The 26,851-nt window shown below is 38.9% G+C and overlaps 1 protein-coding gene across 1 annotated transcript; it reads right to left on the bottom strand.

Moving 5' to 3' along the window:
* Positions 1 to 24,297: 24,297 nt before the first annotated feature.
* LOC122207701 (non-POU domain-containing octamer-binding protein-like) lies at positions 24,298 to 25,948 on the bottom strand. The gene is given in 2 exon segments (XM_042917905.1): positions 24,298 to 25,510; positions 25,513 to 25,948. Coding segments are annotated over 2 exon segments (1,398 nt in total). The 5' UTR covers positions 25,880 to 25,948; the 3' UTR covers positions 24,298 to 24,479.
* Positions 25,949 to 26,851: the final 903 nt, after the last annotated feature.

Here is a 26,851-nt window from a genome sequence, read left to right as displayed (position 1 = left end):
CCTCTCAGACGTAATGAAACCATTAGCAAGGAAACTGTTGTCCTCTGTGTTCTCTTTAAATTCTTGTCAATAGACTAAGCTGGTCTTTGTGGTCCCTTTGATTCTGGAAACTGCTCTAGTCCCTTGTCTTGCTGCTTGATTCCTGGCAACCAATTCAATAACCAAGTCTTGGTGGGTAAGTTTATACCTAGAAACTAAGAAGAGGCACCAGGCATGAGTGAGCTGATGGTCAGATCTTACTTTGATCATATAAAAAAAGTAAGTGGCTTGAGGACAAGGGAGAGTCCTTTGTCTCTGATTACTTAGCGTTACGATTGATACATAACATAAATTCAACACAGTTAGTGAGGGTCAGGAGAAAATATCAATATAAGAGCCAGCATACAAACTCGCTTTATAGAAATTGCCTGTGATAACTAAAAACACAAAGAGGGAAAACTTGCCTCATTGCTGACAAAGGGAATGATGCCAGCCACCTCTCAGGATCCTGGAGAAATCTTGGTCTGCCTGGTAGTATATTGAAGGAAGTAACAAAGGATCAATTCATAGCTCTCTTTCCCCAGTTAAATAGTATAGAATTCTAGGAAACACATAGTTTTGGAGAAGACCACAACATTATTTTTGAGGGTTCAACTGTGGAGGTGAGGGGTGCCATGGGAAAATAAGGATTATTTCACTTAAAGCTAATTTTAGTTTTACCGATAAGGACTTGGAAGGGTTTCAGCATAGACCCTGGAAATGTAACATTTGCTATAGTAAATAGGAAGTGTGTGAGCAGTAGGGCACTTCCGTTGAAAATTCAATAATTGGTGGGTGTAACCATTTTCCAACTAAAAAGTCAGGAGCACTAGAAAAAAAAATAGTAGATGCATTTAGTCTGTATCTCTGAAGTAAGGGCCAGACCAAAGAGATAATCACATATAGATAAATAGATGCAAAAGGTAGAGAAAAACATGTGGAAAATTCTCCCCTTCACTGGGGCATTCCATGACCTTGCTTGCCATGCTATTAGGGCTCCTAATGATTTGAAGTTAATTGAACTAGACTGTCTAACATTCTTGGTTAATATCTAAGAGGAGAATTTCAAACATACCTAGATAAATCACGGGAGACCCGAAGGAAGATCTATTTACATTAATTGTAAGCCAAGATTAGGTGAAAGAATGCCTGTCTTTACTAAGATGAAAACTGAAATGATAGAAATGAGATTTTTTTCTCAGAGATTCTGCAAGAGGAGAATTTCAACACTTACATAAATGGTGAAGTTTCTACCACATATTTTCAAACAAATAACAGTTGTAGGAAATATTGCACTTAGAATAACATGGAGTTTTTGGAGAAAGATTTTGTGTCATAAGTAATGGCAAGTTAGAAGAAGAACCTATTTAGGGGAATCTGGTTGGCTCAGTGGGTTGAGCATCTGACTCTTGGTTTCAGCTCAGGTCACAATCCCAGAGTTTTGAAATAGAACCCTGTGTTGGGCTCCTCATTGAGCATGGAGCCTACTTGAGATTCTCTCTCTTCCTCTGCCTCTCTTTTCTGCTTGTGCTCTGTCTCTGTCTCTAAAATGAAAAAAATCTATTAAAATATTTTTATTACAGGGGCACCTGGGTGGCTCAGTCGGTTGGGCAACCAACTTCACTCAGGTCATGATCTCACAGATCATGAGTTCAAGCCCCACATCAGGCTCTGGGCTGACAGCTCAGAGCCTGGAGCCTGCTTCGAATTCTGTGTCTCCCTCTCTGTCTGCCCCTCCCCCATTCATTCGCACTGTCTCACGTGCTCTCTCTCTCTCTCTCTCTCAAAAATAAACAGTAAAAAAAATTTAAAAAAATTATTACAGACAGAAAAAGAAACTTTAGGATTTGTTATGAGTGCTTGTGTACACAAAAGAAAACTGGAACTTGTTAGGAAAAGACAAGCAACAGACTTTATTGAATTAAAGACCTGGTAGTGCTGAGGAAAAAAATGAAGGAGATGGAAAACCAGAACACACAATTAGTAGAAGTAAAAATAACATTAGACATTGTAAAGGGTTGACAGAGTTTTTGTTGAAAATCAAATAAATGAGGTATAAAGCAGATTGTGAGACTCCATCTTAGAAAACAGGGTAAATAGGATAAAGGAAAAGAAGGCTAATGAGATGAAAGTGATTGAAGACAACAGACAAGGAGGACATTTGACAAAGACCTAACACAAGGATAGTTTGGTTTTTCTGAGGACATGAACAGTGTGAATTGAAAGGATGATACCATTTCAGTTTTAACAACAACAAAAAAACCAAGACTGAATTGAAAAGCCCTGAACCAGCTGGTAAAAAGACTCAGTCCACCAAGTAAAGTTAATGAAAATTGATGAAAATCTGCACATAGCAAAGGTTTGGAATTTTGTGAGACCTGCAAGAATAGAGGGGAGAAAAGTGCTAATAAAGGGGGAAAATAGCAAATTGGTCTCAGACTTGAAATATTAGATACTCACCCCCCCCCCCAACAAATGGAGATATATGTAAAGTGAATTGGGGCTATTTTTGTGACCCCACCCTTTCAACTCTATGTCATAGCAGGTGGTTTTTCATTTATGACAACAACGAAAATGTAGTTTCAGATCGATAAGGCTCAAGGTGGAAGTCCTTCCACACACTCTGTGTGGCAAGATATATTTTACTCAACTGAAAAACAATTGAAAGACCACAAAGGAAGTCACAGTCTGAGAAATAATAGTACCTATGGAAACTATTTGAGAATGGAATTAATTCTAAGTAAAAATGATTAGAAAAGATGCAAATATTATTCTTAAGAGAACATACAGACTGTAGCAGAAAAACAATGACCATAATGAAATGAAAGTTCCAAATCATACTTGACACAAGTAAAAAGAAAATGTCAGAGAAAGGGAAGAAGTGCATTATTTAACCTTACATAGAAAAAGAGAAATTCTGTTGACATTAAGAAAATTGTTTAAATTGTTTTTTCTAAAACCTGAAAATTAAGTACTTATAAAAATCACTTGATGTGGCTTTCCAATTAGAGAAGCAAAAGCAATATCTAAAAGAAACCAACTGGGGAAAAAAAATCAGAAATAAGACCCACTGTGCCTGTTATGACGATAAATTACATAAAGTTAATTGAATAAAATGTATACTTTGGGTACCAAACCAAAATGGAACTTTATACTATTAACAAGTGATGCACCCATAACACAGTGCCTCATGAAAACTAAGGTTTAACAAAAAACCTAGTGCAAGTGAACATTTTTTTAGAGAGCAAGAAATTAAATTTATTTTCTTTAATGTTTATTTTTAGAGAGAGAGAGACCAAGTACAAGTGGGGGAGGGGCAGAGAGGGAGACAGAATCTGAAGCAGGCTCCAGGCTTAAACTCTCAGCACAGAGTCCGACGGGAGGCTTGAACTCATGAACTTTGAGATCATGACCTGAGTTGAAGTTGGACGCTTAACTGACTGAGCCACCCAGATGCTCTGCAAGCGATCATTTAAAAAAAAATTTTTTTTTTAACATTTATTTTTAAGAGAGAGAGCACATGAGCAAGGGAGGGGCGGGCAGGGAGAAGGAGACACAGAATTCAATGGAGGCTCCAAGCTGTCAGCACAGATCCTGACATGGGGCTCAAACTTGTGACCTGAGCCAAAGTTGGACACTTAGCCGACTGAACCAGCCAGGCGCCCCACGAGTGAGCATTTTTAAAGAAAGTTGGGTGCGGTATTTTCAGACAAAATGAAGTTTAAAATATGAACCATTAAATTGATTAAAGGTGGAATTGTATGTTATAATGAAGGAAATTACCGAAAAATGAAAGTATGATTTTCATCAACCTTCGGGGAGGTAATATCACAGCATTAAAATAGATACTACAAAATGATTAAGGACGAATAGAGAAACCAGAAAAGATAAATATAACCAAGTAGATAGATACATACATAAAGCAATTTTTAAAAGACTGTGCAGTGGAAAAACCTGAGATGCTTTTGTTCTCTTAGATGGTAGTATTCTGGATTTCACAAGTTTTTAAGGGTGTGGTGAGATATATCCTAAACACTTCAAATTGTTCCAGTCCTCCTGGGTGTGCAGTTAGGCAATGTGCATCAAAAAAACCTTTAAAAAGTCAGTGTTTTAAATCTATTCTACCTCTAGGAAATTATCCTGGGGAAATAATGGGAGCATATACACTGATACATTTACTCATTCACAAGAGGATTAAAATCCCTGTATTAAGATAAATATACTTGTTTGAATAAAAGATTTAAATGCAACAATGAAATCCTCCTCCCCAAATACTAGAGGAAATCAAATGAGAATCATTATATAATCTTTAAGTGTGAAAAATAAATATGGGACATGAAAAGACTATTTGAGCCTTTAGGACCTTTTCTGTTAGTTTTACTGGGACTCTGCCTACATATTTCCATCCGAAGAGTTCATTCCCACCCATTCAAAGGTCACCTTCCTTGCCAACTTGCCTAAGAGCCTGGCTTCTCCCTCTGCAGCTCTGCAGTGCAACATCACATCACCCTCCTTTGTTTTGTAAATTGTGCTTGTCCCCAAATGCATTTATAATATATATTTATTTGTTGTTCTCCCACTGGAATATAAACTCAAGAGCACAGGGATATTTTTATTCATGATGATATGCGTTGAGACCAGAAAACTCTCCTGAACGTTTGTGGTATGAATGAATGCATCAAGTAATGGAACATAATGTTAAATATGAGTTCAAAATGATAATGCGGCTGCACATTTATTTCTAGAAAAATTATTACAATAAAAGGTGTACATACATAGATACAAACCTATTTTTGTAAAGCCAGCACATATTTGCATGTGTCAAAATGTGAAAAAGCAGTTGGACTATTTTAATTTGTTTTCTACTTGCTAGTTGTATTCTCTACAAAGGTATGTGTAACCTGTGGGACTAGAAAGAAAAAATTTCAAAAATAGTCGTTGAATGACTTGTGAGGGTGTCCTTGCCTCTGTATTTTGTTCCATGAAGAAGCAAGCAATGTGCTATTTATGTGCAGGGTGTGACTAAACTATGTAGGTCTACGTTCTGACAGGTTATTTTTATATCGTGTTCCAAAGACTACCATAGCTACTACTCTTGTAATTTACCAACATGTCCTTGAAATGTTGGCTAAAACAGTTCTGGTAGGAAGACTGTGGAGTAGTACCAGGCTAGACGGGCAATCGTGATTGTGCTATGTTGACAAGATGAGAGACAGGGGTGTAATACGTGAAAGATGTGACGTTGTGACCAGGAGAAAGTGGAGTTTGTGTCATGGTGGGAAGAGATTGAGACCATACGCCAGAGAGAGCAGTGGGCTGGGCAGAAGAATATCAGAGAAAGGAGACACACATTCAACTTTAAGGACCGAGTCCTTAAATAAGCGACACTTTCATGAAGTCGCCTGCTACTTACAGGAGCTGTTTAAGCTGGGGCTATTTTTTCTTCCCTTTTCAAAAAAATATCATTTTAAATTACAAAAGTTACACGTGCTCGTTGTGAAAAAAAATTGGACAATGTGAGGGGAATAAAGTGAAAGGTTAAATGCTGCCATGACTGTGGTCGCTTCTACTTTGCCCCCATATGCATTGTTATTCCCCAGACCAACTACTTTGTTTTCTACTTCATCTAACCTAATTTACTATGCGTTAAAAGTACTTACCTATCTACCTATCAATCCATCTACCTACTTACTTTATACAAACCATGTTATTCCATGCATAAGTTTCAGCCAATGGCTTTGTTCACAGCGACATTTCCCATTTGAAAACACAAGGATAGATCCTCAGGGCAATTATGCTATTGAATACATGTTCTAAATACATGTTTGCAGGTATGTCTGTTGAATAAATTTCCAGAGCTTTCTGGGTCAAAAGGTATGCAAATTTCATTTTTATTGATATCATCAAGGTGGTCTCCAAATAATTGTGATAATTTGTTCCTTTTAGAGCAGGGTATCAGAGTGCTGGATTCTTCCTACCTTCATAGTACTAGATTTATTATTCTTGTAAACCTTTTCTAATTTTCCAGGTGAAAATCTAGACTATCTTCTAGTATTTTCCTGTTAAAATATTCCTTTGATTATGAGTAAGGTAAGTATTGCTTTCTAGACTTATTTGCTATTTTTTTTTTTCTGTGAATTCTCTATTCACATTGCTGGCTCATTTTTTAGTTGTGCTATGCATCTTTTGTATTGATTTGTAAGAGTTATCTGCCTGTCAAGGAAATAAGTAATCTGTCATGTATACCTACATATATTTCTTCACTTGCCATTTGCCTTTTGACTTTATTTCTTTTGTAAAGCTTTAAACTTTGAAGGAGTCAAGTTTATGTTGACAGGACATTTTATTAATAGTCTAGAAATTTCTATGATCTTCATAGCCTTTTACACTACTGTTTTGTACTATAAGGGCTTAATAAGTGGCTAGTTTATTCTCTGGACTGGGAAAAAAAAATCTCACAAAGACAGCAAGAGTTGGAGCTTAAACCTAATGTGTTTAAATGTGGGACTCTGACTCTGGAGGACTATAGAGAGGTCCCACCATGAAGGTCTAAAGTTTTCCTCTTGGAAAAGAACATTAGAAGGGTGGTTCAGGCCAATAAACTTGGCTCAGTAATTAGCCTATGTTTCCGGAAAGGATAAGCACAGTGAGCCTAGAACTGACTTGTGGGCCTAGAGGAAGGAGACTTAAAAGCAAATGTTAAAATCCTGTTTCTACTGTTGCCTGCTGGAGTGCAAGGCAGTATACTGCTTGGGTATGAGTTCCTCTAAAAGAAGGTAATATATGTGGTGTAAAAAAAATTAAAAAAAAAAATTGTATCTTATTCTGAGAACATTGCACAGTCTGGATACCTAGCAAGGATTCCAGAACATCAGCAGCTTTGTTAGTGAATTTTGAAACACAGGGAGCTCAGCCCTTCATAAGGCACATGTGGTCAACAAAAGCAACAACCCTCAGTGGAGGAGCAGTGTGACTTTTTATGTGATGACAGCACCACAATTCACACTGGTGCTGTCAGAAGTCAGTGAGGGGGAATCAAGAGAGAGCAAAGGACAGGAGACTGAGTAATGGACACTGTAAGAGAGAACCTCCAGAGGCAGCTGACACGATTCCTTCGACATGGAGAAGAGTTTGAATGAGTGTCACGTGAGACCAGGAAACTTGAGAAAACAACGTTGATTTGTTTGAAATTTAAATCCAGAAATTTAAATCATTAGGCTCTTGTGGCCCGTATGAGAACAAGGCATTGGGAAAGGAGAGAGAAAGAAACCTAACTCAACTCCTACATAAGTGGTTGGGCTGGCAGATAAGAGACCTAAATGTAGTATTAAAAAACAAAACCCAGTTGAGGATCTGATTGGCTTTAAGTGATTGTTAAATCAGGCAGCATCTTAACTAGCACATAAAGGGGAGATCTGAGGAGTTGTGCAAAATGGAAAGGTTTTATAAGAAGGGGGGACAAGAAAGTTAATGGTAAAAGAAAAGACTGTTCTAGGCAAGGTCAACCACCCTAAGGGGCAAGGCAGGGAATTTTATTTAGTGGATTTATCCCATCTTCCTTTGGGAGATAGAGAGGACCCATGTGACAGACTACCTCATTGACAATCTGAGAATTCATGATTGACAGATGAAGACGTGAATGCCCAAGAGAGATTGAAAATACAATTATGTTAGATATTAAGCCCCAGTTTGGTGACTTGGCCTAAGGGACACCATTTTGGGGCCTATTTTTTTTTTTTTCAAACAGTAGATACCATGACAAATTACTGCTGTTGGAATTGCACTGCTAGGTATTTATCTAAAGGATACAGGTGTGCTGTTTCTTTCTTGACATACATATATTTTTAAAGTTTATTTTTGAGAGAGAGTGAGAAAGCAAGCAAGCAGCAAAGGGGCAGAGAGAGAAGGAGACACATAATCCCAAGCAGGCTCCAGGCTCTGAGATGTTAGCACAGAGCCTGACATGGGGCTGGAAATCACAAACTGTGACATCATGACCTGAGCCGAAGTTGGAAGCTTAAATGACTGAGCCACCCGGGCACCCCTAGGTGTGCTGTTTCAAAGGGGCACATGCACCCCAATATTGGTAGCACTATGGACAATAGCCAAAGGAAAGAGCCCAAATGTCCATCCACTGAAGAACAGATAAAGAAGATGTGGGGTGTGTGTGTGTGTGTGTGTATATATATATATATGAATATATATACATGTATGTGTATATATCTTTGTGTGTGTATGCATATAGATAGATGTACATACACAATGCAGGAAATTGAAAAGAAGGAAATTTTGCCTTTTGCAACAATATGAATGATGCTGGAGTGTCTTATGCTAAGACACTTATGCTAAACTGAAGAACAGATAAAGAAGATGTGGGGTGTGTGTGTGTGTATATATATATATATATGAATATATATACATGTATGTGTATATATCTTTGTGTGTGTATGCATATAGATAGATGTACATACACAATTACAGGAAATTGAAAAGGAAATTTTGCCTTTTGCAACAATATGAATGATGCTGGAGTGTCTTATGCTAAGCAAAATTAGAGAAAGACAAGTATCATATGACTTCACTCCTATGTGGAATTTAAGGTAAAAAACAGATGAACTCAAAACAAAACAAACAAACAAAAAACAGATGAACTTGAAGGGAAGCAAAAATATAAAAACAGGGAGGGACAAAACATAAGAGCATCATAAATACAGAGAACAAACTGAGGGTTGCTGGAGATGTTTTGAGTGAGATAATGGGCTAAGTGGGCAAAGAGCATTAAGGAGAACACTTGCTGGGATGAACCCTGAACGTTATATGTAGGGGATGAATTACTCGATCCTACTCCTGAAATCTTTATTGCACTATAAGGTAACTAACTTGGATGGAAATTAAAAAGAATTACTGTTGTTGCATACGACTGAAGTTATTTAAAGCATGATGACTGTTCTACGTATTTGGCTGGCTGGAATTGTTTGGAACATAGCATTAACCAAGAAAGAACTCACTGAAAATTAAAGCTAACATAGGTTTGTTTATTTGGGCTGTTAGAATTGCAACTTGGGAGACAGTTCAGGTAGAAACCTAATTCATGTTCTGAGAAAGACATTGTATGTGTGCATGTGTGTGTACAGAATTAAATAGGCAGAAGGCTACAAGTGTGGTTCTCAGGTCTGTCCTCTACAGGAAACAGGGATTGAAGCTAGGTTAAACTGGGATTCACTGAGTTACTGTTCAAATGAGGAGTTGAAACTTGTTAAATTGCATTGATTCCTTTTGACTTGAATAATGCCAGTGATCCAGGCCTCAGGGTGTGGAGGCAGTTAAGTGCTGACTGAGGGCTTCCAGCTGATGGAAAAGTTTACAAAATAAGCTTGTAGTTTCTCCAATGAGGACATGCATAAATTCCTCCTCCCTATGGCCTTCCAACTTTATTTTGAAAAGTGACCCTCGTAACTAGGTTTGTTTGGTCACGCCCTTTTGAAATTTCCTTTTACCTTAGCTTGACTGTGCTGATGCCATTGGGCGAGCCAGGCAAGATAGGAACCATCAACCATCTCTATCTACCCTCCATATTAGCTCTTGTGGGACAACATATGTGGGCAGAGCTGGTGTTCAAAGGTATTTGGAGCTCTTAGAGGACCTGTCCCATTAGTCTCCCACTTGAAATCTAGTGTGCATAAAGCAAGCTGCTTTAAGCAGGCAGTACAAACCCAGATACAGGAGAATGAGAAGTCACTATAAGCAGTTTGAGGTGTCACTCATTAGATTATAAAATACCTGAGATCAGACTGCTCCCCTTCTCTCCCACCCCCCCACCCAGTTCTTACACTGTGTACACTTTCATTAGATATTTGATGAACTGATGACCAAATTAATTCATGCCAGACAGCACCAAGCCCTAGGAAGCCCTGCCTGGAAAGGAAGGCTTACAAAGTTTTGTGGACCATTGTAAAGAACTAGGGTGTGGCCACTTTAAGATCTCATTTCCCGTTAACTTTCAGTAAAGACAAAAGAAGGGTGGGTAATGATAGAGAAATGTCACTAAAAATCTGCGAAATTAATTCTTCGTTATAATGGCAGTGATATTAGGAAGATATGCTCCGGTTGGACGTCACATAATTGGAATCTGTTACTAGATAGAATGTGGCCCTTATCAAATGTAGGAAGCTAGAAGTAGGATCACCTCATGTAGCTTAAAATAGGTAGTTTTTAAGACAGCAGCTAATGAATTTCTGGAAGTCATTTAAGAGGTAATATGGTCAAAAGTAAAGATTTAGGCAAATGTTTAGAAAATGGTTCATAATTTTCAAGGAAAATTAAGTCCATTGGAAATATATTCTGTACTGTTTGGAGATAATTGAGTTCAAAATGAGTTTACCCCCCTCAAACAAAGAACTCAATGTAACTTTATGCCTAAAGAAATTAGAAAAAGAGCAAATCCCAAGGTGAGTAGAAGAATGTAAATAGTGATCAGGGCAGAAAATAATTGACATAGAGACTTAAGAAAAAAACAAAAACAAAAAATACAAAAAAAAAAAATAGAACGAGGAAACCAGGATATGTTTTAAAAACTTTTTTGCTTTATTTTTGTGAGAGAGACAGAGTATTGGGGGTGTAGGGGCAGAGAATGTGGGAGGCACAGAATCTGAAGCAGGCTCCAGGTTCCCAACTGTGAGCACAGAGCCTGACACAGGGCTTGATCCCACATACTGTGAGATCATGACCTGAGTGGGAGATGACCTGAGTCAAAGTCAGATGCTCAACCGACTGAGCCACCCAGGCACCCCAGGCATATGGTTCTTCAAACAGATAAAATTGACAAATCCTGGGAGGGCAAAGTATAAGAGACTCTTTAATACAGAGAACAAACAGAGAGGGTTGGTGGAGGGGAGGTGGGTGTGGGGATGGGCTAAATGGGTGATGAGCATTAAGGAGGGTAGTTGTTATGATGAGCATTGGGTGTTTTATGTAAGTGATGAATCACTAAATTCTCCTGAAACCATTATTAAACTATATGTTAACTCACTTGGATTTAAATAAAATTAAAAAAAAAAAAAAAAGACAAACCCTTAGCCAGATACATCAAGAAAAAGAGATAGGGCTCAAATCAGTAGAGAAGTAAAAACTAATACCACAGAAATGCAAAGGATTATAAAAGAATACCATGAAAAACTGTATGCCAACAAACTGGACAATCTAGAAGGGATAAATTCTTAGAAACATAATCTTACAAAACTGAACCATGAAGAAATAGAAAATCAGAACAGACTGATGACATGTAACAAAGCTCAATTGGTAATTGAAAAAATTCCAAAAAAACAAACGAAAATGAAAATACAACAATCCAAACGCTTTGGGATGCAGCGAAGGCAGTCCTGAGAGGAAAATACATTGCAATCCAGGCCTATCTCAAGAAACAAGAAAAATCCCAAATACAAAATCTAACAGCACACCTAAAGGAAATAGAAGCAGAACAGCAAAGGCAGCCTAAACCCAGCAGAAGAAGAGAAATCATAAAGATCAGAGCAGAAATAAACAATATAGAATCTAAAAAAACTGTAGAGCAGATCAACGAAACCAAGAGTTGGTTTTTTGAAAAAATAAACAAAATTGACAAACCTCTAGCCAGGCTTCTCAAAAAGAAAAGGGAGATGACCCAAATAGATAAAATCATGAATGAAAATGGAATGATTACAACCAATCCCTCAGAGATACAAACAATTATCAGGGAATACTATGAAAAATTATATGCCAGCAAATTGGACAACCTGGAAGAAATGGACAAATTTCTAAACACCCACACTCTTCCAAAACTCAATCAGGAGGAAATAGAAAGCTTGAACAGACCCATAACCAGCGAAGAAATTGAATCGGTTATCAAAAATCTCCCAACAAATAAGAGTCCAGGACCAGATGGCTTCCCAGGGGAGTTCTACCAGACATTTAAAGCAGAGATAATACCTATCCTTCTCAAGCTATTCCAAGAAATAGAAAGGGAAGGAAAACTTCCAGACTCATTCTATGAAGCCAGTATTACTTTGATTCCTAAACCAGACAGAGACCCAGTAAAAAAAGAGAACTACAGGCCAATATCCCTGATGAATATGGATGCAAAAATTCTTAATAAGATACTAGCAAATCGAATTCAACAGCATATAAAAAGAATTATTCACCATGATCAAGTGGGATTCATTCCTGGGATGCAGGGCTGGTTCAACATTCGCAAATCGATCAACGTGATACATCACATTAACAAAAAAAAAGAGAAGAACCAGATGATTCTGTCAATCGATGCAGAAAGGACTTTGACAAAATCCAGCACCCTTTCTTAATAAAAACCCTTGAGAAAGTCGGGATAGAAGGAACATACTTAAAGATCATAAAGGCCATTTATGAAAAGCCCACAGCTAACATCATCCTCAACGGGGAAAAACTGAGAGCTTTTTCTCTGAGATCAGGAACACGACAGGGATGCCCACTGTCACCGCTGCTGTTTAATATAGTGCTGGAAGTTCTAGCATCAGCAATCAGACAACAAAAGGAAATCAAAGGCATCAAAATTGGCAAAGATGAAGTCAAGCTTTTGCTTTTTGCAGATGACATGATATTATACATGGAAAATCCGATAGACTCCACCAAAAGTCTGCTAGAACTGATACATGAATTCAGCAAAGTTCCAGGATACAAAATCAATGTGCAGAAATCAGTTGCATTCTTATACACTAACAATGAAGCAACAGAAAGACAAATGAAGAAACTGATCCCATTCACAATTGCACCAAGAAGCATAAAATACCTAGGAATAAATCTAACCAAAGATGTAAAAGATCTGTATGCTGAAAACTATAGAAAGCTTATGCAGGTAATTGAAGAAGATATAAAGAAATGGAAAGACATTCCCTGCTCATGGATTGGAAGAATAAATATTGTCAAAATGTCAATACTACCCAAAGCTATCTACACATTCAATGCAATCCCAATCAAAATTGCACCAGCATTCTTCTCGAAACTAGAACAAGCCATCCTAAAATTCATATGGAACCACAAAAGGCCCCGAATAGCCAAAGTAATTTTGAAGAAGAAGACCAAAGCAGGAGGCATCACAATCCCAGACTTTAGCCTCTACTACAAAGCTGTCATCATCAAGACAGCATGGTATTGGCATAAAAACAGACACATAGACCAATGGAATAGAATAGAAACCCCAGAACTAGACCCACAAACGTATGGCCAACTCATCTTTGACAAAGCAGGAAAGAACATCCAATGGAAAAAAGACAGTCTCTTTAACAAATGGTGCTGGGAGAACTGGACAGCAACATGCAGAAGGTTGAAACTAGACCACTTTCTCACACCATTCACAAAAATAAACTCAAAATGGATAAAGGACCTGAATGTGAGACAGGAAACCATCAAAACCTTAGAGGAGAAAGCAGGAAAAGACCTCTCTGACCTCAGCCGTAGCAATCTCTTACTCGGCACATCCCCAAAGGCAAGGGAATTAAAAACAAAAGTGAATTACTGGGACCTTATGAAGATAAAAAGCTTCTGCACAGCAAAGGAAACAACCAACAAAACTAAAAGGCAACCAACGGAATGGGAAAAGATATTTGCAAATGACACATCGGACAAAGGGCTAGTATCCAAAATCTATAAAGAGCTCATCAAACTCCACACCCGAAAAACAAATAACCCAGTGAAGAAATGGGCAGAAAACATGAATAGACACTTGTCTAAAGAAGACATCCGGATGGCCAACAGGCACATGAAAAGATGTTCAACGTCGCTCCTTATCAGGGAAATACAAATCAAAACCACACTCAGATACCACCTCACGCCAGTCAGAGTGGCCAAAATGAAGAAATCAGGAGACTATAGATGCTGGAGAGGATGTGGAGAAACAGGAACCCTCTTGCACTGTTGGTGGGAATGCAAATTGGTGCAGCCGCTCTGGAAAGCAGTGTGGAGGTTCCTCAGAAAATTAAAAATAGACCTACCCTATGACCCAGCAATAGCATTGCTAGGAATTTATCCAAGGGATACAGGAGTACTGATGCATAGGGGCACCTGTACCCCAATGTTTATAGCGGCACTCTCAACAATAGCCAAATTATGGAAAGAGCCTAAATGTCCATCAACTGATGAATGGATAAAGAAATTGTGGTTTATATACACAATGGAATACTACGTGGCAATGAGAAAAAATGAAATATGGCCTTTTGTAGCAACATGGATGGAACTGGAGAGTGTGATGCTAAGTGAAATAAGCCATACAGAGAAAGACAGATACCATATGGTTTCACTCTTATGTGGATCCTGAGAAACAGAAACCCATGGGGGAGGGGAAGGAAAAAAAAAAAAAAAAAAAAAAAAAAGAGGTTAGAGTGGGAGAGAGCCAAAGCATTAGAGACTGTTAAAAACTGAGAACAAACTGAGGGTTGATGGGGGGTGGAAGGGAGGGCAGGGTGGGAGGGAGGGCAGGGTGGGTGATGGGTATTGAGGAGGGCACCTTTTGGGATGAGCACTGGGTGTTGTATGGAAACCAATTTGACAGTAAATTTCATATATTAAAAAAAAAAAAAAAAAAAAAAATTCCAAAAAATAAAAGTCCAGGACCAGATGGATTCACAAGTATATTCTACCATATATTTAAAGAGTTGATAACTGTACTCCTCAAACTATTCCAAAAAATATAAGAGGAAGGGAAGCTTCCAAATGAATTCAATGAGGCCAACGTTACCCTGTTACTGAAAGCAGGCAAAGACACCACAAACAACACACAGACAAAAAACCAACTAAGGCCAGTATCCCTGATGAACACAAATGGAAAAAACCTCAACAAAATAATAGCAAACCACATATAACAATAGGTTAAAAAGATTATTCACCAGGACCATGAACAGGATGCAAGAATGTTTCAGTGTTTGCAAATCAATCAGTATCCTATACCACCATCAACAAAAGAAAAGATAAAAATCACATAATTATCTCAATAGTTGCAGAAATAGCATTTAAGATTCAACATTCATTCATGATAAAAAACCCAACAAAATGGAATTAGAACATACTTTTACATAATAAAGGCTATATATGAAAACCTAAAACTCAAAACCTTCTCAGTGGTGCACAACTGACAGATGTCAAAGGTTAGAAATAAGACAAGGATGTCCAGTCTTAGCAATTTCATTCAACTTAGTACTGGAAGTCCTAACCACAGCAATCAGACAAAAAAAAAAAAAAAATGAGGCTTCCATATTGTTAAAGAAAAAGTTAAACTAATTATTTGTAGATAATATACTAAACCTAGAAAATGCTAAAGACTTAACCAAAAAGCTATAAATAGTAAATGAATTTAATAAAGTTGCAGGATACAAAATTGTTACTCATAAATTCGTATTGTTTCTAACATTAAAAATGAGGTCACAGAAAGAAATTGCACCAAAAAGAATAAAATACCTAGGAAGAAACTTGGGTGAAAGATCTTACTCTGCAAACAATAAAATGCTGATGAAGGAAATCAAAGATGACCTAAATTAGATATTCCATGCTCATGGATTAGAAGAATATTGCCATATTCTCAAACATTTGAGTAAAACGTCCATATTACTCAAAGCAATCTACAGATTCAATGCAATCCCTACCAAAGTAACAGCATTTTTCATAAAACTAGAACAAATAATCCTAAAATTTGTATAGAACTGTAGAAGACCACAGATAGCCCAAGCAATCCTGAGTAAGAAAAGCAAAGCTGAAGGTATCACGATTCCAAATTTCAAGACGTCCTACAAAGCCATAGTAATCAAAACCATATGGTACTGGCACAAAAATAAGCACACAGATCAGTGGAACAGAACAGAGACCCTAGAAATAAAATCACATTTATATCATTAATCTATGCCAGAAAAAGAAAGAAAATAAAATGGGGAAAGACCATCTTTTCAATAAATGGTGCTGTGAAAACTGGACAGCTACATGTAGAATGAAACTGTATTACTTTTAACACCACACACAAGAACAATAGATTAAATATCTAAATGTGAGACCTGATACCATAAAAATCCCAGAAGGAGAAAATAGGCTGTAATTTCTCTGCCATTGACCATACCAACACTTTTTCTAAATACCTGTCATAAGGCAAGGGGAACAAAATAAAAAATAAACTCTTGGGACTACATCAAAATACAAGGTTTTGAATGGTAGAGGAAACCATCAAGAAAACACAAAGACAACCTACTGAATGGGGAGGATACTTGCAAATTATATATTCATTAAGAGGTTAATACCTAAAATATAAAGAACTTAACCCACTGAACACCAAACAATCCAATTAAAAGATGGGCAGAGGACTTGAATAGACCTTTTTCCAGAGAAGACCTACACATGGCCAACAGACAAATGAAAAGATGTTCAACATCACTAATGAGAGAAATGCAAAACTACAGTGAGATATTACTTTACATCTGTTAGAATGGCTACAATCAAGATGAGAAGAAACAAATATTGGCAAGAATGTAGCGTAAAAGGAACCCTTGTGCACTATTGATGGGAATATAAATTGGTGCAGCCACTGTGGAAACCAGTATCTTTAAAAAATTAAAGATACCACCTGATCTAATAATTTCAGTACTGGGTATTTACTCAGGGAAAATAAGTTAATTTGAAAAGATATGTGCACCCCTATATTAACTGCAGCATTATTTATAATAGCCAAGACATGGAAGCAACCTAAGTGTCCATCAACAGATGAACGGCTTAGGGAAACCTGGTATTTATGCAATGGACTGTTAGCCATAAAAGAGGATGAGACTGTGCCACTTGAGACTGCACACAGGGACCTAGAACAAAAGTTCCAAACGTTTCTAAACAAGAACAAAAAGCAGAATTGACTTATAAATAGAATAAACTAATGGTTGCCAGAGGAGAAGGGGATGGTGGGTTGGGCAAGATGAGTAAAGGACAGTGGGAGATACAGGCTTCCAGCTATGGAATGAGTGCGACACAGCATAAAGAATATAGTCAATGATGTTTTAATAGTGATGTAACAGGACAAATGGTAGCTTATACTTGTAGTGAACATAGCCTAATGTATAAACTTGTCAGATCACCAGGTTGTACACTTGAAACTAATAGAACACTATGTGTCAGTTATGCTCAAATAATACAATAAATTCATAGTTCAGGGCTCGAGTCATGAAGCACATGGATTAGTTGTTTCAAGCACCAGCTGTGGCATCAACATGCCTAGGTTTAATTCCAGGCTCCACTATTACCTGTTTTGGGTAACGTGCCATAATTTTTCGTTGCCTAAGCTGCCTGGTAGCCATTGTTATCACAGTAGTCCTAATTTCATAGAGACTTGTTTAGGGCAGGTTGGAACGTTGTCTTGCCTAGAGTGAAGATTTGGTCGATACTAGCCTTTAAAAGCAGATGGCTTTGAGGTACGATCTTATTTTTTTTTTAATAAAGAAATATAATGGTGGGTTGACATTTTCTCTCTCAAAATAATTTTCTGAACTAAGGAACAAAAGAAAAAACCAAACTTGGCCAGCATGAATGATGCTATTTCTGCCCTGATTTTGTTCATGAAGCAGCTTCATCTCTCATATCAAGTAAGGAGGGTTTAAAAGTCCAACAAGGTGGTGAAAGGTCAACGTGTAGCAAATAGAAATAGAGGATGCCTAACTGAATTTAAATTTCAGATGAACAATGAATACATTTTTTTTCACATAAGTGTGTCCCACGCAATGTTTGGAACATGCTTACTTTTAGAATTTTTTGTTGCTTATTTGAAATTCAAATTTAACTAAGCCTTCTACGTTTTATGTGGCAACATGAACACATGTGGTGCTAAAGAACCCTGGGCAGTGTGTCTTTGCAGAGTGATGAGGCAATCATGTCTTGGGAAGCTGATTAATAAATTTTTTTTAATGTTTATTTTTGAGACAGAGCATGAGTGGGGGAGGGGAAGAGAAAGGGGGAGACACAGAATCCAAAGCAGGCTCCAGGCTCTCAGCTGTCTGCACAGAGCCAAATGTGGGGCTTGAACTCGTCAACGGTGAGATCATGACCTGAGCAGAAGTCGATGCTCAACTGACTGAGCCATGAAGGCACCCCAAGGCTGACCAAATAGAGTCCTTTTCTGTCTATTCTGAAACATATTTTACTCCTGTCCCCACCTGCATCACAAATTAAAAAAAAATTGTACACATTTAAAATACATTATATTTCATTTTGTAGTAAAGTGGTATGGACTTAAAGCTTTACGATTTCTGGAAAACTGTAATATTTAGTATAAGGAATTGGTAAGTATGTCCTAGGCAAATAGGTGGTTTATACCCTATAATTTACTGAACAGTTTAGTATAGATGAAACTCCTTTTTACATGATTTGTGGTGTTCTTCTGTGTTGTCAATGTGTGTAATATGAGTTTGTTACAATCATGCTGTTCAGAATCCTCAAACCGTGTAGAAATAGTCATGAAAGTTAACTTGAGTGTCTGAAAAGGGGCTATTATCTCTTAATGAGAAAGAAAGCCAGCACTCCAGGGAGAGACACTAGTTAAAGAAAAACTGCGGACTACACTGTCGTGGTAGTAGCATTTTGTATTTCATTGGCAATTTTTTGAAGAAATGCTCCAATTTGGGTCAGAGTAATGGTAGGGCGTATATAGATCACATGTTGTTTATATTCCCATAGTATTTCTTAACATACTGAGTTGTGGGGGGTGGGGGGAAGGGACAAAAATAAAACTTTGTTTCAATGCTTCTACCTCAGAGTTTGAGATCCTTTCTAAAATGTATCTCTTCTCTCATTGATACTATTTAAGGGCTCCCCTTGCCATCAGAAGAGTATCTCCCTGTCCTTCCTTGGTCTTTAGACCTTGGATCTACCGGGTTTCCAACAAGTGAACCTTTGGGCATCAAGGAAGGTCTGTGTTTGTGTCGGAAGATGCTACCTTTGTAAGTTAAATGGAATAATTTAGTTCTTACTTCTACTTGGGCTTATTTCTGAAATCTAGCACAACACCCACCAAATGGAGAAAATAGAGTGGCTGCGAGATAAAAAAAAAAGAACAGCTTGGTTACAAGGTTGATGAGCTTGCTTGGGCGTGTTGTGTTAAGGGAGAACCTCTGAAATCCTCTGCCAGGATCCCAGACAAGGCCGAGCAGTTACTACAGGAATCAAGCAAGACAAAAGGGCAAATAGGAGATTTGACCTTTAAAATATTGTGCCCTTTTCCGAAGAAATGAAGCACAACCATGAAATCATAATTGACAACTTTCCCTGCCTACCACATTTTTTTTTCTTAACAAATTCTAGGGTCACTGTGCTTAAGGGTATGTCAGAAACAATGCTGTGTCACGCTGTGATCAGTGTCATGTGTCATCTCATTTTGGTGAGTCTGTGATGGAAAGGGAAAGATGGTTGTGGGTAATGCCTATCTGTACTATCATAACGTGTTGTACATCTGTGGCACCAAAAAACACCTTCTTGTAGCACTGGCTCTAAGAAGCACTGGGGCTTCTTAGAATGTCAGGGATTATAATAGACCTATCAAATTGAGGAAAAACGGAGTTATTTAAAACTCAAATGTGGGCTTGTCGGATAATTTTTTTTTTTAATTTTTTTTTTTCCTCTATCAAATTCGGGGCAGGAAACAGGAGGAAGGCAAGGCTCTGATGATAGGACTATGAGCTTGCAGTTTGGTTTCTCCTTTGATAGGACTACTGGCCAGTCTTACACTGTAATAGCTTCCAGCCTGTTTGGAGAGGAGTGCTGCTTCTCACTCCTGATGTTTCTTCCAGGGTAGATGCAGCACCAGTGGGATATCAGTCTTTGCCTGCTTCTACTTCCTCATGCAAGTTCTCTAGAGATGTGACAGTCTCAGTGGGGATTTGGCAAGGAGAACCTGGACGTAAACGTTTTCATTCCTCCTTTATCCCCCTTTGGGAGCAAATGTGCCCACAGAGCACGTCTGCTCTTACCTTTCTGGTCAGTTTTGTTGTAAAGGTTGGGAAGCTTACAGTCACAACTTGGAAGGGGAAGTCTGTATGTTTGAGGGATTTAATAGAAGGAAACTTAGCTCCCTGTAGATACAAGCCACCTCCCCTAATCTTTTCCTTATAATAAGTGTGGTGTTCTACTTGTCTAATGATACTGAATTTTTCAGTTGGTCCTGAACCTCTGTGAGGGAGACAGGTGTTACCTATTGAGCCCCTTGGTGCCTCAACACAGTTGTTCAGTGCAGCTCCACATACCCAAAAAGCATGCCAACAGTGACATGAGATAGAGAAGGGATTCAGCAGATGAAACATCTGGTCGGCCTATGAAGAAAGACTGTGAGATTTGGGGGAGTAATTCATAGAGGTGGTGAAAAGATAGAGGCTACCTTCAGAGCCCAATGACCAAAAATGACATGCAGGTACCTCCTGAAAGTAAACATTCTCCTTTATAATAGACTTGGCACTAGACTGACCAATAAAAATAGCTAGTAACATTTATGACAAGGTAAGCAATTATCAATATGTATTTTTTTTTCCTTTTAATCCTTACCACTAGCCTATTAAGTACTATTTTTGCTCATTGTACAGATGAGGAAATGGAAGCAGGATAAGAAACGTCTGCAGGGTCACAAATAGCAACTATTGAATAGGTGGTAAATGGTGGGGCCAGGACCTCCAGCAAGGAGGAGTGGCTCTCGACCACTCTTGTACCATCCCTCATACGAACTCCACACCTGTAACTTAGAGTTGACAAAACTGTATTTTGTAGGGTCCCCCGATATTTTTTTTCAAAGGATATAAAAAGTGTTCATTTAGAAAGCCAAACTGGAATGCTTGCTAAGCCCTTAATTTTTCTTCCTGAATGCTCTTTCGTATCTTGTGTCAGTGAAGGAGCTGTACAGCAAGCTCACTGCAGAGAAATCGCAAGACAATTGAAATTTGAAGGGGAAAAGCGTATCAATTTAGGGATGTTGTGGGGCAAGACAAGAAAACTGAATCGGAAAGCCATCAAACCAGGAGCTGGGAATTGTGCTTAGAATGGAGACAGAATTGAGAGAGAACCTCCCCTTCCCCACCCCCACCCAAGCAAAGAGGTTTATCACTGAGTCCTGTAGTGCAATGAGAATCAACCCCACCTGTTCTTTGGAAAGAAAAAGACAACTGCGTTTTGCTGCACGATGTTTCATCAGAGCAGCTTCAGAAACAGATTGACAACTTTCTGGAGCAACAACAGCATGGGAAAAGGATACCAGTTTCTGTGGCGTGTGTAATATGCAGCAAAGAATTCATGGAAAACACAGCTGTCTTAGATCCACGTGACTAGAAAGCAAGCCTTCAAGATTTTACTACTGGGAAATTGCATGCCACTTTATGTTGCGAAAAAGTAGGTAACTTGCAGTATGAGCATTGATCTCTCTGGAGACCAGTGGATTGCAAGTTGAAGATGCAGCATTGTAGGATTAGTACTGCTAGTCTAAACACAGGGCTGATTTTGCATTGTTCAATATTTGAAATTTGGAAAATCTTGGCAAGAAATTGACATGGAAGATACTCGTAAATTGTTAGAAGTTTGGGAAGGTGACCAGAAAGATCACAAAGGAGTTCATCTCTGCTGTAGACTTTGCTTTATGGGAGAAAGTAACTTAAAAGCTAAGATGTTCACCTCTCAAAAGAAAGCTATAACATGGATTTTATTTCTGCCATAGGGATGTTCATTATGGTTTAGGATACTATAAATGCCTTTAAACCAAAATAGAATCAAGGATAGCACAATAAAGCTAAAAGATACTTTTAAAAAGACACGCATGGGAATACACTCACTATGAACTTTTTCGTCTGTGGAAATCATCATCTTTGTTGACAATGCTGGGGGTGATGATGACCTCATTGCTCAGAAATAGAAGGAAGTTAATCTCAGCATCAGGAAAATTATATCCAACTGCAGCCTGTGAAACCAAGCTGTTCAGGGAATCAGTTGAAGTCTGTAGTTGGGTGTTCAGTAGGTATTTTCCTGAAAGACAGGTGGACAGAAGAGTTTAGACTTGAATGATGGCAGATGATTAGTCTTTTGAGAAATAAAGATTTAAAAATTAGGTGCTGTTTTTAAGATCAAGTGAAGGGATAATATCCATACTTCACAAATCACTGATGAGCCAGAAGTAATTTTGGATAAGAGCTCAGGCGTAACTGAGGCCAAGTCAGAGTCCAGATCTCAGGTGCCCAAAGGAGTGAGGATATTTTGAAGACTTAATCTAATCCTTATCATCTCGCCCCTTAAGGAAACCTTGGCCTTGAAGAAGGAGCGATGAGACATATCATAACACAAGGGAATTTACATGGACATCCTTTCCACAGGTTAAGTCACCTGAGGTCCTATCACGTTGGAGATGAGTGTTAGGTGTGTGGCTGAAGCAATAAGTGAGACACGATCCCACATGTAGAAGAGATAAGTGGGGTTGGGAAAAAGCAGAGCATGCTTGTGGGCAAGGTAGGAACATGGGACGGCTTGAAAACTGAGTAGGAGAAAAAAGAGGTGCTGATGTAGGCAAAGTGCATAGGACAGCCCTCTCAGTTACAATTGCCCCTTAGCTACCGGTATAGAGAAAATCTATTTGGATAAACAAGCTCATCTTATATGCAAATAAGTTCATAAAGAGTATCTTAATTTGGCTCATTCAAAAACAGATAATGAGGCAAAAATCTGTGTGCAAAGAGTTTGGGAGATAGATGTAGGGAACACTGTTCAGGGAGTGAAGAATTGACACAGAGGAGATAAATCAGTCAATAGGGAGTACATCATGATGCCGGCAACGATGGTAGGAGACCAGAAGTTAATCCATCAAGGAAACCCCAGGAAACACACAAAATACACTTGTCAGAATTCACTAACTTGAGGAGGAGGGAGCTAGGGTTTTTATACAACCAATTTCCTCGAATAATTAGTTGAAGCCTGCGAGGTGAAGATGTTAATGACCCACAGCTTCTGGCCTGATTCATACATACTTCATCCTTACTCATTCTGGGAAAACTGTAGGCACAGATAGAATGTTATGTAAGTTCCCAGGAATATGGGCAGTGAGAGCTTGTTTCACTGAATCAAACATCCGCTGGGGCCCCCACGCAGTGGGCCGCCGGACAACTTGATGCCTTTGGCCCTGGTGAGCCTGGGAAGCCACCCAGAGAGGTTGTGTTTTTTTTGTTGTTGTTGTTTTGCTTTTTTAACAGAAAGGTATATGTGTATCCCATCTATTCGTATTAACACTGTATTGCAGTCTATGTGCTACCTGTCTTGTTTCTATGAAATTACGTGTAAATAATATGATACATAATATGTATTTTTTTCAAATTCATCATTAGTCATTTCCAGTGTGATGTGAAACTTGAGTCCAATTGTTGCTTTCTAGATAGGATTAAGAATTTTGATGGGTTTGTATGGAAGGTAGGTAATTTGAGTTGACATCCTGGAAAGAGGCCAGAGTTTGAATTATACCTTTGCATGTAACCCACTGCCTCATCCCCAGTCGCATCCCCAAAACTGGTGGTTGAATAGTATTGGAAAGCAGAGTTAAAACAGAGGTGGGAAGTTCATTCAAAGACAAACTTCAAAAGTTCTAACGTTTTAGTTGTGTTTTTTGAGTCTATAAACCCTACATCTTCCTTCACTAAGGTATATATACTTGGAATTTCATAAGTGACAGCATTTGGAAAACAGGATGCTTAATAGATATTGAACAAGAACAATGAGATAATCTATATCTCTCACCATCTGCGGATTTTCACACTAGTATTCAGTTTTCTTGTTCTTATACCTCCTTTTCAATTATACTCCTTGTACCAACATAAATAATTCCTTTCACTGAAGGAAGTTATTAAGTATCTTTTTATTTTTAATCTTCTAAAAATGAATTATATAATTTAGTATTCTTGGAATGGTTCGTTTTCCTTTTAGTTTCACTTCTGAAACCTTTTATCCCATATCATTTACTTGGGAGTGGGGGGGGGGGTGCTAATTTTATTGATTTGATTACATGTTACAATATGATAAACATAATCAAAGTGATTTTTATTTTGTACTAGATAGCTTCCTTTTTTTAGATATTGTATAGTATACAGTGTGGTTGTTCTTGGAACTGGTGATGATACTTGGCTTTTAAAGTACCTCTCCAGGTCCTAAATCTATTCTGGTCCATGTGGTAAAGATTTCAAATGTCCAATTGTTGAATAAGTTTTATTTCCCATCACATAATTTTCCTTTTTTTTTTTTTTTTGATTTATTAAATTTTATCGCCCCTCCCTTGCCCTCAGCCTCCAGCATACTCCCTTAGAGTAGTACAGGCAATGAAGACCTAACTATTGGGAGGAATCCCTAACACTTTTTCCAGGGCAGAATTCTGGCTCATCCAAAAAGGGTCTTTCTTTTAAGGGTTTTTGGGAAACTAGACACTGAAATTTTTATTAGTGTCGGCGATGTTTGTTTGGAGCAAATTCAGCTCTAGGAGCTGCACGGTTGAACGCAGGAGGGGTTCCACCAATGGCCCCAATTCCTTCCATGGTAGCAGCCTGGCCAAAGCATTCATTTGTTGGTGGGGTCAATCCCAAGGTTCCATCTGGCATCATAGTGGCAGGTCCTGGAGGAGCTGGGGTACCAGCTGGCACTGGAGCAGGGGGCATGGCGACTCTGTTGTTGATGCCCATAGCACCTCCCATGGCCATCTGGCCCATCCGTATCTCCTGTTCTCTCGCATCAGGGAATGTTCCCTTGAATTCTTCCTGCTGCCACCGCATCATTTCTTCCTGTTGCTGCCGCATCTCTTCTTCATGGCGCCTGCGCTCTTTCTCCTGCCTGAGCTCCAGTTGCTTTCGTTTTTGCACTTCTTGGTTGTGCAGCTCTTCCATCCTCCGGACTTCTTCTTGACGCCTCATCAAATCATGTCTCATTAACATGACTTGGTGCTCATGGCGAGCAGCCTCCATCTCCATCTCCAGCTTCTCACGAGCTTCCTTGATGTTGCGGTCCACTTGGTCCTGCTGCTGCTTCTCCATCTCAATGAGTGCCTTCCAGCGCATGGCATACTCAAAGGAGCCAGGCTGTGCAAGTCTGGGTGGCTGTTCTCGCTCCTTATGAAATTAATGGTTCTTTATAACCGGCTTCTCTGGAAGTCCCTCTTCATCATCCAACTGGTCCATGGGCTCCACAGTCACAGGCCGAGGAAATGTGGTTAATAGGAAGGAGTCTTCACTGCACCTGTCCAGAGCTTTCCGAGCAGCTGGCTTCCCTGAGAATTCAACAATGCCTTTTCCTGAGGGCCTTCCTCTATCATCCACGATGACTACAGCCCTTTCCACTTGGCCAAACACAGAAAAAGCTTCCTCCAGCAGTTCGTTAGAAACATACTGAGGAAGGTTTCAGACCGTGAGCGATGCACTATGGCAGGCAAAGCGCACACGCAGCTGCTTTCCACGAAGTGGCATGTTGTCCAGCTCACTTTGGCAATCTCTGCTAGGGTTCGTGTTTCCAAGCGGATAAAGCCAAAGCCCTTATCCTTATGAATGAAGACTTCGCCTGCCTTCCCATATTTCTCACATAGTTTCCTCATCTCCTCCTCAGTGATGTCAGGAGGAAGATTTCCCACAAAGAGCGGGCTACGTTGGGTGAAGGTCTTCTCTCCTGGTTTCCTAAAATTCTTCAGGTCAATAGTCAAGACTTCATTTTGGCTGCTGGCTTGTTGCCCATTTGCAGGTATTGGTGGTGGTGGTGGCTGTTGCTGTTGGTGGTGCTGCTGGTGGTGATGCTGATGATGCTTCCTTGGAGTATGGTTTTGCTTCTCCAAGTTAAAGGTTTTATTGTTCTGCATTTTTGCACCCCTCTACCGACTGTTCTCTCCTCAGAGTAACGGCGACGCTACACGGCCTCTACTGTCCCGAGAAAAAAAGAAACTACCATCACATAGTTTTCAAAAGTTTTCCTGTACCATTGAAATTCACCAGGGGCCTTTAAGACATGGGTTATTAAAATGTGCACAATAGAATTAGGACAAATCTTCAAATACCACTCCCATTTTGTGCCTGGATGTCACATACCTGACTCACTGTCATTACTTGGCAGTAAATTCAAACTTTTGTCTTAGACTTTGGTCCTAGTGATGATGGTGCTGATAGGGATGTTATCAGGTACTGGGGAGTGGCATGGAGAAGAAGCAAAGGTGAAAACAGGGCGGAAATAATAAGGACTAAGCTAAAGTCAGTAGATGACAATTTGTCCTATCAGTAGTGGTTTGCTGAGAATCCTGGGGAAATTTAGAAAAAGTCATCCAAAGAAGAATAAGAAACATGTGGAAACCTTTATAAGTTCCGTGACATTTCAAACTCGCTCCTATTTCAGGCCCTGTGTGCTCTTTCCTTAGCCTGGGAATCTCTTTGTCAGTTCTCTTCTTGAGGTTGTGTACCAGACTACCTGTAGGTGCCTGAGTTGACCATCTCTGTTTCTCTTCATTTCATCAGTCTGGCTGACCACCTTAAATATGTCCTTGCCAGTTCCCCATTTCCTTCTTTTCTGTGACTTTTTATGTCCCACAAAATGTCTATGTGGGTGTTTTCTCCTAATTTTTGTCTTATAATAAAACGTCATCTTTTTTGAGTCCTTTGCCAACCACTATAGAGGACCACTTCTCCCTGATACAAATACCCAGTCATGTCGTATTCTGTTGTCCTGTTTTATTTTCTTCACCATAATTACTGTCTGAAATTATATTACTTATTCATACTTTTTTGGGGGGTGTTTATTGTCTCTGTCTCTTGATTGAATGTAAGTTCCGTAACGGTGGGGA

This window comes from Panthera leo, chromosome A1, assembly GCF_018350215.1.
Source record: "Panthera leo isolate Ple1 chromosome A1, P.leo_Ple1_pat1.1, whole genome shotgun sequence".
NCBI classification, from domain to species: domain Eukaryota; kingdom Metazoa; phylum Chordata; class Mammalia; order Carnivora; family Felidae; genus Panthera; species Panthera leo.
Note: the sequence above shows the minus strand (reverse complement) of the source record. Positions and strands in the feature narration are given on the sequence as shown.